Source organism: Cydia pomonella, chromosome 1, assembly GCF_033807575.1.
Source record: "Cydia pomonella isolate Wapato2018A chromosome 1, ilCydPomo1, whole genome shotgun sequence".
Lineage (NCBI taxonomy): Eukaryota > Metazoa > Arthropoda > Insecta > Lepidoptera > Tortricidae > Cydia > Cydia pomonella.
Genome location: NC_084703.1, coordinates 38993221 through 39006841, shown reverse-complemented (window position 1 = coordinate 39006841; position 13621 = coordinate 38993221). Strand labels below are relative to the sequence as shown.

Below are 13621 nucleotides of genomic sequence, written 5' to 3'. Positions count from 1 at the left end.
GAAGCATTTATGATCGTCCACAAATGGTCACGAAAATGTTATAAAAAAAAAAATGACACCAGTGGGGAGACCCTAGAGCGTTCAGGCATTCACAGTTCCGTTCGGCCAAGCATTGCTTCGAGCAATTATTAAGGTTGGCACAACTTGACGTTCCTTTGCCTGCACAACCACAGATAAGGTTATGACTTGGATTTTGACAACCCTAAATAGCCCAAAGGGATGGTGCCATACAGAAGAAAAAGACAGCATGATTTGTCCGTGAATCGCTGTCAAACCTCTGTTTCGTAGGAAATGTCATTCTGTACTATTATTTATTCTGTGATGAGTTGATGACACGTTAATTATGAAATTTAAGACAAACAATTGTTGACATGACAGAAAGTGTTAAACGAAAGTGAAAGTGATGATTATTTTTAGATAGATTAACTTTTATTGAACGGTAAATGAAAACAAAAAAAAAAAAAAAAAAACAAAACAAATAAATCGTATGAAAAGTTTTCTTAATAACTATTTAAAGTTATTTTTTTTAATGGTAAGTACCATCTCTTAAAATATCGTTAGTATTTGTTAGCACCTTATATATTTATCGACTTCTACACACATTAATCAAGGAAGTAAAGTGACTTTTACGTATAGTCGAGGAGTCGAGGATGTGCATACCAACTGATAAAGAACCAAAAATGTTATCGACAATTATCTGAAGATATGATTTACAGATGTAAGTATTCAGATACTCCACCGATATCCCTGTGTTAAGAGATATCGTAGGCGTTTGTAGAGATAAACAAATATTTCACTATTTTCACACATTATTTAACTAAATTGCACTTAGTCACGTATATAAATATTACAGTCGTTAACGTATATACGACTGTTTTTAAGGCTTTATTCAAACGCGTTTCAGATATTTTTGAGCACCGAGTAAGTACCTACGGATATTTTTATTGCCAACTATCAAGCCACTCCGGGCCATGCACTGATTCAGTAATCACATTCGTCTTTTCTTTACCCGAAAATTTGGAATATTGGAGATACATCTGTAGCAGGCAATTCAAATACTCCAGAAAACTACGTTTTTGCCGGTTTTGGGGAATGTCATTAACAACCTGAAATTAGGGGTATGGGAGGGAGATTTCTTGACTTTTTGTCAATGTATGAGCCGGGTAAAGTACTTATAAACAAAGATGGATGAGAACATTGAGAACAGATTACAGTTACCTGTCCCGTGATGTTGACGCCGTCGGCCCTGATGCCCATGGACTGCATGTGGGCCGTGGTGAGCCCCGCCTGGATCGACTGCTTCCGAAGCAGCTCGATGGTCTGTCTTAGCTCGGTTAGCTCCGAGTCCTGTCGCAAAGTCATTAGCTCATATTTAAAAAAGGCACGCTGTTTGTTGCACTTGTTTTTACTCACTTATCCTATATTAAATTAAGATTATTTCACTATAAGAAAAGGAAGGAATAAGTTCAAAGCTACAGAAAAGAGATCACATGGACAATAAAATTGGAAACGCTCACTCGATATAAGAAAGTCATAATTTATAATGCATTAAAACACTAGGTTAATAAATCGTTAATAAATAAGTGAGTCCGCGATAATTAACGATTATTTTAGTATGGTTTATATAATTATGACTAATGGACATAGCGTATCGCATGAGAGTGAAATTTAGTGAAATAATAAAATGTAATTTATTATAATGTGTGTTACCTTTCTCTCGGCAGTGGCCGTGAGCGATTGCAGCCTCTGCGTCATGTTCGAGAGGCTCTGCTCGAAAGCAGATACTACATGTGCCTGTAACAATGAAAATGTACCAATGAGATTCTCTCTTCGTATATTTTTATTTATTATTCAATTTTTATTCTGAAACATTTATAGGTTTAATTTCATGGGTGTCCGTAAAGCTGTTGATTATTGAGTTCTACTGGAAGGCACAACAGCCTGGACGTACGGTTGTAACTTTTACATCTGGCATACGCTAAGCTAGAGTTTTCAACGGAGGTAAGTTAAAAGTAGTATTGTATTAATTACTTTTAATAGTAGATTGTTAACCAAGGGACGAAATGATGCCTTTCATCCGAGTTAAACACTACTTTTTATTTCGAATATGAGGAATGTGTTTTTTTTTTTAAACATGACCAAGTATATTTTTATAGCATTTTTGAGGGTACTTTCAACAAACCATTTAGGTGAAAGTATCGTTATTTATGGAATGGGGAGTTAAATATCAGTACCTCTAGTGTAAATTTAATCGACATCATAACGTGACGAACGCGTTTGCGTTAAGTGTCATTGTATAGGATTTTGAGTTTCCAAAACGTCCCGCTTGGCGCGCTCTTTTTAAATCACATACAAAATGAGACTAAACGCAAACGCGTACGTCACGTTTCGAAATCGAATTTATTTACACTAGGGGTACAGAATGGAAATTGTATAATCCGTTTAAAACCCAATTTCAATTGATTATCGTAAATAAAATATATCGCACTTGGAAAGTAAAAGTACTAGTTTTAGAACAACAATGAACAATTTCTTTCAGAGCATGAGAAATGAAAATAAAATATTATATTGAAAACCATTATAGGACAAAGCAATCTCTACATGTATATTTCGACATGTGTTTGCTGCATTTTGCTTTCACAATATCATGATTTGGTATTTGTAACATTTGTTTGTATTTGCGCGCACGGGAACACGATGTGCTGAGAGCAAACAAATGAGGACAAAGCAAATACCGGCTCTACGTAAATACGTCATTTGGTCGGATCACTTAAATCCTATAACATTTATTCAAACTGTCAATATAAATTCCTATTAGTTTCCGACCATAACAGTAAAACAGGACATGTAGTTAAAAGGAACCCTCGCATCGAGCTACTGGGGACTTCTTTATAACATGGTAGTTCATGGTATGGTACTCGTACCATGATGGTACGAGTTGAAACGAAATAAATGTTCTTTATAGTTCTTTATCCGATTTCTAAACATCTAACAAGTGTAACATACATATATTTAAAAATTTGCAGGAGTTAATAAACTAATTGCCGCAGGGCCTGTTAAGGTTATGTAGGTAGGTACCAACTAGGGTGACCAGAGTCCAGTATTTTACGGGTAGTCCCGTATTTGAGGCACGAATTTTTCAGTCCAGTAATTTTATGATTCAATGGCATTTAATTATAAAAATATCTTTTCGTACAATATTTATTTTTTAGGCACACAGCGGTGAACACTTGTGTTAATTAATATTTATTATTGTTTTAAGGGAATTTCACTGAGAAAGTCAGAATTTATTTTTATGTATATATTATTTAGTTGATAAAGGCACATTTTCTTATCCAAATTATGTACTTAATTACAAATTGTTGATTTACTTTGTTTTCTAAAGACTTGCATTAAGATATTTAGCATTTGTATAGGTTATTTAATTTTAATTGATTATGTCAAATTATTGTAATGAAAAATGTTGATTTTTAATAAAAAAAGGCCTGTACCGTATTTTCATCTCGAATCCCGTATTTTCAATGCAGTTTTCCTGTAAAACCGGAAATCAGATCTGGTAACCCTAGTACCAACCTATGTTCCGTGTAAAGTGTAAACTAAATTAAACTTTTACAGTTGCGTTTTGCAGACTGGTTTATCGCTCACTGCGTATGCGCTGAGCCTGATTAGTATTTAGAATATGAGTATAATAATTAGGGCTTCTTTGCAACCAGTCGACCGACATCCTGCGTTCCGCGCGTGAGTAATCAGAAGTGGCCACAAGCCGGCACAGATCTCTTTAATGGGTTAGTTGTAGGACGAGATTGCTCTGTTACTCGGCATGACGTTGCTACCTCACCTCACCTCGATAATGATTTAAATTGCTCTCGCCCGTGTACGTTCGATGCCTATATCGGCTCGATGACACTGTAATTGCCACATAAATACGAGTATTAAGACCAAAATGCGCGCGGCATTGACTTCATAAACTTTCTACGCAACTTTTTTGCGAAAACCTTTTCCTAATAGGGACTAACAAGAATCAAATCAATCAAAAACAATTACACAGCAACACATAATATTATTGTTACTGCTAAATATTTCAAACAGTCTATCGCTGGCTGAATTATATATTTTTTCGTTCGTGGTGAAAAGAGACCGATTATTAAAATAAAATAAGACTGACATTAATGAACAACACCGGGGGGCTGAACGATAAGTAAACATTTTATATACTGGAAATGTGAGTCATCGAATTAAATGGCTATATAGGCCGGCAATAGTGGGCGTGGGCTAACTGGACACGGGAAGCTTTGTTCAACGTCACAGGAACGCACTCAGCGAAATTAAAATACATGGTCGCAGAGGGCAACGAACGTGTTCCCTAAACGTAAACAGGGGAACATTGGATACATACAGTACCTACCTATAGGTTACATAGATACATATTTTGTTATGACAGTTTTTAGTTTATCAGTTACGGTCACAAAGCACGTAATGTTCGAGGCCTTTTAAACCTTCGCATTTTCTAACACAACGTCGCTATTGTACAATTTTGGTTGTTACAATGTTGACATGGTTAAGTTGAATGAAGGGATGCACTGATCTGTGCTAAAGCATACTAAAGGTTAAAACTATTTCTAATGGTGCATATATATGCACTCGTAGTAATGAAAAATAACGAAACCTACATACAGGTAGTCCGTTCAGTATCCTAATAGGGTTCACCTGTTTGCGAGCGTGCTGCCAAGCCAATTACGCGTTCGTCAGAGATGGATCTACGCGGGACACCTTTAGCACACGCCTGAGGGCAATGGAGAAAAAGTGCGCGAAGCAGGTGCCGCGTAATTATTAATCGACAGCTGAGGATGCAGCCGCTCTCGGGAAATTAATGAGAGACGACAGACTTCCTAGGCATTTACAACGTGAATCTAAAGCTGGGGATAGGGACAACAAGCATATCTTATCTTCATTGAAACGTTGGAATTTTAATTTACTAAATATGTATATCGCCATATTGAAACTCTAAATTATAGTAAATAGTTAAATGCATTAAATATATTAAAAGGTGGCGTGTCAGAGTGCGATTTGCATAAAATAAGGTGGTAGCGGTAATGCAAGTGACAATCATTTAGTAATTAACAGTTTACTGCATTGGAAGGGGAAGAGAAAGCGGACATTAACTAAGTTGTTATACTCTTAATATATTTTATAAGAAACTTATAACTACTATGTGAATATCTTTCTAGTTTTTAAACGCGAGAATAGTTATTGTAGGTAGATTTGAATTGTAATTTATTAACTGTGTTTATTTATGTAGACTAATAATAGAGTCCGCAATTTATGCCAATTGGATGCAACATGGATGGGACTGACGAGTCGTTTCCGGCTTTCGCATAAAAAGTACTCTCTATAGCCACACTTACGATTACGGTCTTGTTCAATATCTTTTATCGACGAAATGCACCGAAAGGCACTTGTTTTCCGGTGGACCGTTAAATGAGTAACAATGGGTATAAAACAACAATACTTATAGACGCAAATGTAAGCAAACCATATCAAGGTGACACACAGCCTTCGTCGAATTAAAGTTTATAAGTCCATAACTCTGCGTTAACATGTGCACAATGAAGATAAAATCGATAATATAACCAAGTGTAGTAGATTTTATGGTTAAATAATAATCATATCGTATGTTAAGGCCCACTCGGCAGCTTGCAGCTTTTACTGCTATTGTTACATACCAAATGATGTTAAAAGAATGTTGTATTTTATTATATCCTCGCCATATTTGTATTACAATATACGCTGCGAGATTATATTTCTGACGGCCAAGACCCATAGTTAGTCGTTAATATCAATGTGTAGATCTTTGTTAATTTATTACTACGTGGTTGCGTATGCTATTAGTTGATTATTCATTTTCGCCTCTATGTTACGAATAGAACTGCTCAACAGTTATGTATTAGACAGAAAAAATAATCGTCGGTGTCCTCGCAGTAAGAGCGGCTACATTTAATCTTGAGATCGCGGGTTAAAAACACCGGCTCTAACCAATGAGTACTCGTATTTCTGAACTTATAACGTACGAAATATCATTTGATATTTGCCAATCGCCTTTCAGTAAAGGAAATAAGGCTGTGTTTCTCCTCTGAGTTTGAAAGTCAGGTGTCAGTCGCTTTAGTAAAAATTTTGGGATTAGTTGCCAAGCGGACCTTAGGTTTCCATGAGCCATGGCAGAAAACCAAGACAGCGCTAGGAAGATGATGATGATTAGGTAGTTTAATTTAAGAATGTTCAACTTGTAACCAGAGCACAACTTCTAATTCAGCATTTATATGTACGAGAGTGCACCTCATGCATCACCATGCTAGCTGAAAAGAACTTAAGATCGAAAGCCAAATTAGCGTGTAGTAATATACTTAATGGCCAAGGGGTACAAGGCCCCGATCACGCCTCGCCCACAGCTTCAGTCAGATTCGTCTCACCCACTCATAAATTTATTGGGGAACAACTACTAACGCCCACGTGATGTCTTACTTACACTTAAATCTGTATCATTCTTGATTTGTACGAAGTAGTAACACCGTTAGTCTCAACTACATTTATGTTTTTAACTATTACACAATCGTGTTATGTTACAGTATTTACAATCAATGAAACGAAGGAAACAGTAAATCCAATAATAAATAACCTATTTATGCTTACTCAAAGTTGGGGTTGCCAGATTTCTGATACGAAACTCTGGATAGAGTGTTCTCAATATCGGACACAAGCTTTTCACGGCTCTCCAGCACCTCAGAACGAGGGATGTTGGCAGTCCTATGTAATAGACATCCCCAGTGCTGTCTTCGGCATAACACCATTGTTATGTCGTCCATAGACAACATGTCCTTAATGTGCACCAAAAACAGCGTTGGGGATAGCACAGAGCCTTCTGGAACGCCAGCGTTAATGTCCATGCTATCGCAGCAGCTACCGTCTACTACTGCACGTATGCATCTACCGGATAAAAAGCTAGCTATCCATTTGCACAGTCCTTCGGGTAAGTAGTCCATAAGATGGCAACTTCGCCAGGAAACCCCGATGCCATTTGATTGTATATAACTGCTAATAAATTACAACTGAAAATGACTCTACCGTAAAAAATACTTTAAAATAATCATAGATTCAAATATTCAGAGGCTGCACGACAGGACCAACACTCGAGCTTATTTACCTATTTAATCAGTATGATTTATGTTAATATCTAAATAAAAACCGTCTGACTGCTATCACTTTTTTAGGCGAAATGTTACAAAACCGGTCGTGGGAACCGAAGTTATAATAATCGTTAAAAATCAGTGAATGAGCGACCGAACTATTAAGTCAACACCTGTCCTGGTTAGTTTTTTTTTGGTAGCCAGGTAGAAGTTTGACAAAAGGTACACAGGCTACTTTATAATGGGGATTTTCAGGCGTTTAAACTTCGAATATATATCTTACATCGAAATATTATTTCACTTTATACTTGACGTATGTAATTTTGAATTATGCTTAATATCCATATTTTTTTGTGAACCGTCATATTTAAAGTTTAACAAAAGAACAATTTTAATAAATATTGGGAGTATTGGTATATGCGGCTTCTGTTAGGGTTTATCCATGAACAGCACTCAATTTGGTTTCCTTTAAATGTCTTAGCGCGGAAATTTAAAAACAAGTCTTTATTCGACGCTAAGTAGTATGATACCGACACAACGCGACTTCTATAAACACTTAATCGCCTTTACTAAAGCTTTAAAATCGATGATACGTAATCGTATTAAAGTAGATTTCCAAAAGAATCTCATTATACCTCTATGGAGTAAATGTACCGGCTTGATACTATTGATAATAATATAGGAAGCGAGGTGGTGTCGCTTTTATGTTTGCCGCTTCGTAAGAGAAATAATGTATTGACAATATTGACATATATAATACTTTCCACAGCTCTTACTAATAATACAAATGTAATAAACTTATCTACTCTAATTATATTATTTATTTACATATATAATTATTGTGCGATTGATAGCTGTTGGTTCTGAATAATAAATTAATAGAATTAAACTGCTAAAACTTACGCTTACAATCGGCTAAATGAGAAGAAATCACGAAAGCGCCAAACTTCTTTTGGTTCAACTATTATATATTGTTAAAATATCTTTTTTTTTGTAATTTTATCTACACACATATCATAAACCCTCTATGATGCCTCCAAAATCCGTAAATAATGGCCAACATTACGATAAACTGTTTTGTGACAACAAAAATCTTATCTGTGATGATGTTGTAATTGCTTCATAACTACATCAAATCGATGTGGTTATACATTCAAATTTGGAACTTCTCGGAAAACAAAAACAATTCTATTTGACCTCTATTCTAATATCATTCGATAGGGACCGTGCGCGTTGGAGGGTCTGCCATCTTGTGGCCTGAATCGGAACCATGAACATGTACATTTACACGTCACGTGTTTTCTTGTGCATAGTAGGTTCCGCCATCTTGTGGGCTACCTCGGAACAGTAAACATCACATTTACGCCTCGCGCCAAAAACCTGACGTCTCCTGGGCTGCCTCCTACAGTTCATGCACGCTCCTTATATGCCGTTTTGTTGGAAATGAAATGTCAATTGCTACAATTATGACATATCTAAAAAAACCGGCCAAGTGCAAGTCGGAGTCGCACAGGAAGGGTTCCGTACCATTATCTATAAAAACGGTCACCCATCCAAGTACTGACCCCACCCGACGTTGCTTAACTTCGGTGATTGGATGAGAACCTCGAGATTGGAAAGAAATATTTATTTTATTCTGTTTTTAGTATTTGTTGTTATAGCGGCAACAGATATACATAATCTGTAGAAATTTCAACTGGCTAACTATCACGGTTCATGATATACAGCCTGGTGACAGACGGACGGACGAACAGCGGAGTCTCAGTAATTTGACCCTTTGGGTATGGAACCCTAAAAAACTACGAATGCGTGACATGCGTGAAAAAAGTTTTCATTAACCGCCATTTGACGATGATGAATATGTTTTGTTGTTTTTAAAGTAAACATTGGAAAAGGTGCGTGTAAAATGAGCGATAAAAATATTTCGGTGACGCCACCACATATCCGCGAGTTCCGCCAAGAGAACAAAGATGCTCAACGTTGGCTGTAATTTGGGTTAATGAATATATCATAGAAAGTTTATAATATGTGTGTAGATAAAATAGTGTATGTAACTGTACATAAGTAGGCAAAAACACACGTATGATCTTTTTAAGAAACTCACTTCGTTTCTTAAAACCACACTCGTGTATTTTAATGCCTTTCATTATGTAGCAGTGACATAAATTACTATAATAATACAGTGTCTAAAGCCAATGCGGGCAAACATTTAAACGGTGGTTAGCATAGGATATATGAAGTATAATATTGAGATACATTTTGCTTACAAATACAAGTAAACTAAAATATTAACCATACAAATGAATTCGACCCGCAATGTAAAGCAACACAAGAGTTATAAGATACGAGCTTTTTAAAGTAACTGTCAATACTTGATGGCAGTTACAATAACTACGGAACCCTAAAAAGCTCGTATCTCGTCATATCATGTTATTGTTATGACTCTTAATGTTTGCAGTACATTGCTGCACGGTAAATTTACAAATATTAATTACGTCACAATGAAATGTAACTTAAAAAACTTCTTAATTACACAGTATATTAATGTTGAGCCAAAAAACAATCGTGTTATTGTTAAAAATATTAAAGTTTACACAAAAACAATAAAGGGGAACCTACATCAGGTGAATATGCCAGGTCACCCATTAAATTTCTCCCCTACTGATGTTTCGATTTGATACGTTACTTTCATAACGTTGAACACAAATAGCCATAACTTTACTAAAATGAGGGGATATATCTAACGCACCCTGAAAATGTAATTAAGGTACGAGTATGCAAGTGATTCACCCAACCGCTTAGGTTTATAAGTTACCGATAGATCCATATTCTATACATGATATGTCGTTGATCTGTATACGTATACGTGTACCTACTTTTAGAACTCAATAACGTTTATGCTGTTTCTACAACAAGAACATACATAAGAATGAAACAAAACATTCACTTACCTCTTCTAATATCGGGCAACTTTTATAGCGAGATTTTTTGATTGCCAGCTCCCACCATGGCACCGGTGGTTTGGAACGCAAGATGGTTTGACACCCAACTTTGGGATCGTGTGATTCATACAGTGTGTCGAGAGTTCTAGAAGAGGGCCGAGATTTTGACTCCTCATCATCGTCTGCCGGTATTCCAGTTACACATTCACAACACTTATGAGGTCTCCGAATAACAGTATGAGGTCTGTAGTCGGCACTGAACGAATGTCTATAGTTTAGTCGCTTATTGTTAAACCCGCTAGTTTCACTAACCGACCTCTTAAATCCATTCCTATTACTTTGTAAAGGCATTCTTGGAATTTGATGCACTTCATTTAGGATACTAGGTTCATCGAGTAAACTGACATTATCTCCCGTGAGAGGCGTATTCGGTTCCGAATGATAACCCATTTTATTACGTTGTAAACTACCATAAAATGGATTTTCTTTGATATTACTAGTTCTCAGATCAATCGACTTTGGCCTTCGTAAATTAAGCGTAGCAAATTTTTGGGGAGATCGATGAAATTTTGATTTGTTAGGCAAATCTTTGAGAACATCTTCTGTGTCCGTAGATGGTATCGTGGAATTGTCACTGTAGCTAGATATAGGCCTGTCGTTATCGGTGAGATACGAGGACGATTCTGAGCAATTATCACGGTCGCTATGGCTTCTTCTACAGTCAACGGAAGAGCCAGTAGTGTCAGTGCGCAAGGAATGCTGCTCTGCGCCGTCTTGGTTAGCGGAGTGCCGCCTGTAAGACTGCCGATTGCCGTTATTTAAGCTCGCGATACCAATTTTTTCACCACTGCTTATGTCCTGCTCTGTCGTATAATCTAAGCTTTTCAGACGCCCTCGTGGCTTGATGTCTATAGAATCGTAATGAACTTCTTGTTGCCCGTTCGCATATTTCACTGGAGAATTTCTCTTTGGAATCTGAAGGTTCGCTCTATCATAAACAGGCTCAGAAAAACTAAGCCGTGAAGTTTTATCCAATACAATATTAGCAGCCCCATTACTTGAATCGTATTGTACACCAACGTTACAATCTAGAAAACTATTTTTGTTGGGGGTCCTTTGAAGCGTAAAGTACTCTGAGTGGCGCTGAGGTAGATTAACAGTTTGATTTGGTTCTACTAGGTTCCTTATTTTAATTCGGCTTCTAGGTGCGCGAATAGTAGCAAATCCATCATGTATCGGGGAGCCATGATAAGTAGCAGAGGTAGTCACCGCCATGGTCAGCTCGTCTTACGCACTGTTAAATGCATTCTTGCTAATCAACATGTCGTGGTACTTTAGAATAAACGTTTTAAACTAATATAATGTTTATAGATAGGGACGTCTTATGCACGGCGCGATCAGGCCTAGAAAGCGGAAAATTGTAAAATACTCCTTTAAGTCTTCATTGCCTTGCACGTGGCGAGCCTTCACGTTTAGCTGTAGGTTTTGCGAAATGGAAAACAATGATGGTACAACGTGATATGAGGGTTTCTTTAAAAGTCACATTTCATTTGCCGTAACAATTTCAATGTTTATCGTAACGAAATCGTTTTACTCTGTAGGTTTATATAAAAACGCACCACATACTTGTTAAACACATCCCTATTATATTAGAGCTTTAAATAACTACCTACTACTAACTTTTAGTAGCAAAGCGCGGTGCGTGTACGCGTACAATGCGCGAAAAAAAAAGCTCCGTATGTAAAATCCAGCTGTATTGTAGCTTCTTTTTATCATGATTTAAATATCCTTTACAGTACATATAGTACTACTTTATCGCACTAGTACAACGATAATTAGCACATAACGTAATTATGTCGAACATTTAAATGGCCACATGTACTGTAAAACGTTGAAAAGGTAATTCACAACTCGTGTTGATTTAAAACACTCCCTTCAGTCGTGTTTTAATTTATCGCCACTCGTTTCAAATTTCCTATTTTTCACACTTGTGTCGTAATGTACAACGTGTCTGTAAGCGTATAACACAATGCATTCTGAATAAAAATTGTTTATAATCCAGTATAGAACCGATTGCACTCGAGAATTCTGTCGCGACGTAATAGATAATAGCTACGTCTAACATTAAAATAAGTAATTTATGCGAAAATGTAAGTTATAGTATACTAATATAAACTATAAAATAACGATTTTATAATTGAACACGTCTGTACGGTTTAAGCTTGTAAGCTACTAGTTGGCACATCGCAAGCATCCGGTCGCCGTGTAGACGCGTACCTAAGCATTGCACTCACACATAGTTTATTTTGTATAAGCATTACTAATTTGTGGAGTTAATGAAAAAATAAGCCAGTTTGGGGGCTACAGGCCACTCCTTCGTGTTTGAGAAGAGGCCGGAATTATTCTTCTCAGGAATTGTTTTATAATGAATTTATATTTATTGTATTTTATTATAGTATACCTTAGATTAGTGAGTAGGCCCAAGCCGAATAGTTTACGTATTTGATATTAGCTTACTATACAAGTAAGTACATATAGTATACCCCATTTCATTTACCATGGCGGGATTCTACTTGAGACGGTCATTAGGCGTAAACAATACGAGTAGTGGCAACAAAAGATACCATTTTTTTTTGCGGAGTCGTCTTACATGTAACTTTCCAGTTTTGATCCTTTTGTGTTATTATTTGACAGTCATGTCAAACTGATAAAAATATTTCAAAACTAATTGTTGTTGGAATTGTAGGGACTGCAACCTATTCCTACATTCGATCTATATGTTACTTTTGAGTCTTTTGACGTGATAACGTCTTATATATTGATGAACACTGGTAGCATGCACGAAAAAGTGTCATGTTGTGGACAGATCTCCATGGTAACGTTACGACCACGTTGCGGATAGATCTCCATGGTAACTTCTTTTTTGTCTTATACAAAATAATGATAATTCAGTGATAATAATTTAATTTAATTCATAAATAAAAGTATGCAATTTTTCATCAATGTTTTCTTATGACGTTATCAGACTTTACAGACAACCATTTTTTTATTATACGCAAAAAATGAATAAAACAATTTAAGTAAGTGTTTTAACTGTCTAGACGACTTTTATTATTGATTTTTTTTACCTTTAACATAAGTATTTATATACCCAAGTAGTATCAAGTATCAATATCGTTTAACACGACATTACTTCACTGCAGGTAATACCACCACATGCTGACTTTGAAGAGCAGAGCTCGTAAAGCAATTGTTTTGTGCATTTTCAAGTGGAATCGCGCCATGGTATATGAAATGGGGTATACCTTACCTACGCTCAGTAGTAATTTAGGCAACTTACACTGTAATATATTTTTAAGTTGTTTTTTTTTTGTAAATTACCCACATTATGTAATTTAATCATTATATCTAAGTGGTAGTGGCGTCGGGCGCTAATCATACGTTCTTTACAAACAATGGATATTGGGTAGGTCTTGTTGTTATACGGGTTGAGTTATA

General features: G+C 36.2%; 1 protein-coding gene across 6 annotated transcripts in view; it reads right to left on the bottom strand.

Annotated features, from left to right (window-relative positions):
- Positions 1-13621, bottom strand: part of LOC133522649 (protein sickie) — a 268242-nt gene that overhangs the window by 16497 nt on the left and 238124 nt on the right. For all 6 annotated transcript variants that reach the window (XM_061858067.1, XM_061858046.1, XM_061858037.1 and 3 more), the window contains 2 exons: positions 1711-1794; positions 1219-1347 (listed from right to left, as the gene is read on the bottom strand). In XM_061858067.1, coding sequence (XP_061714051.1) covers positions 1219-1347; positions 1711-1794 — 213 coding nt within the window. The remainder of the gene's footprint in view (positions 1-1218; positions 1348-1710; positions 1795-13621) is intronic.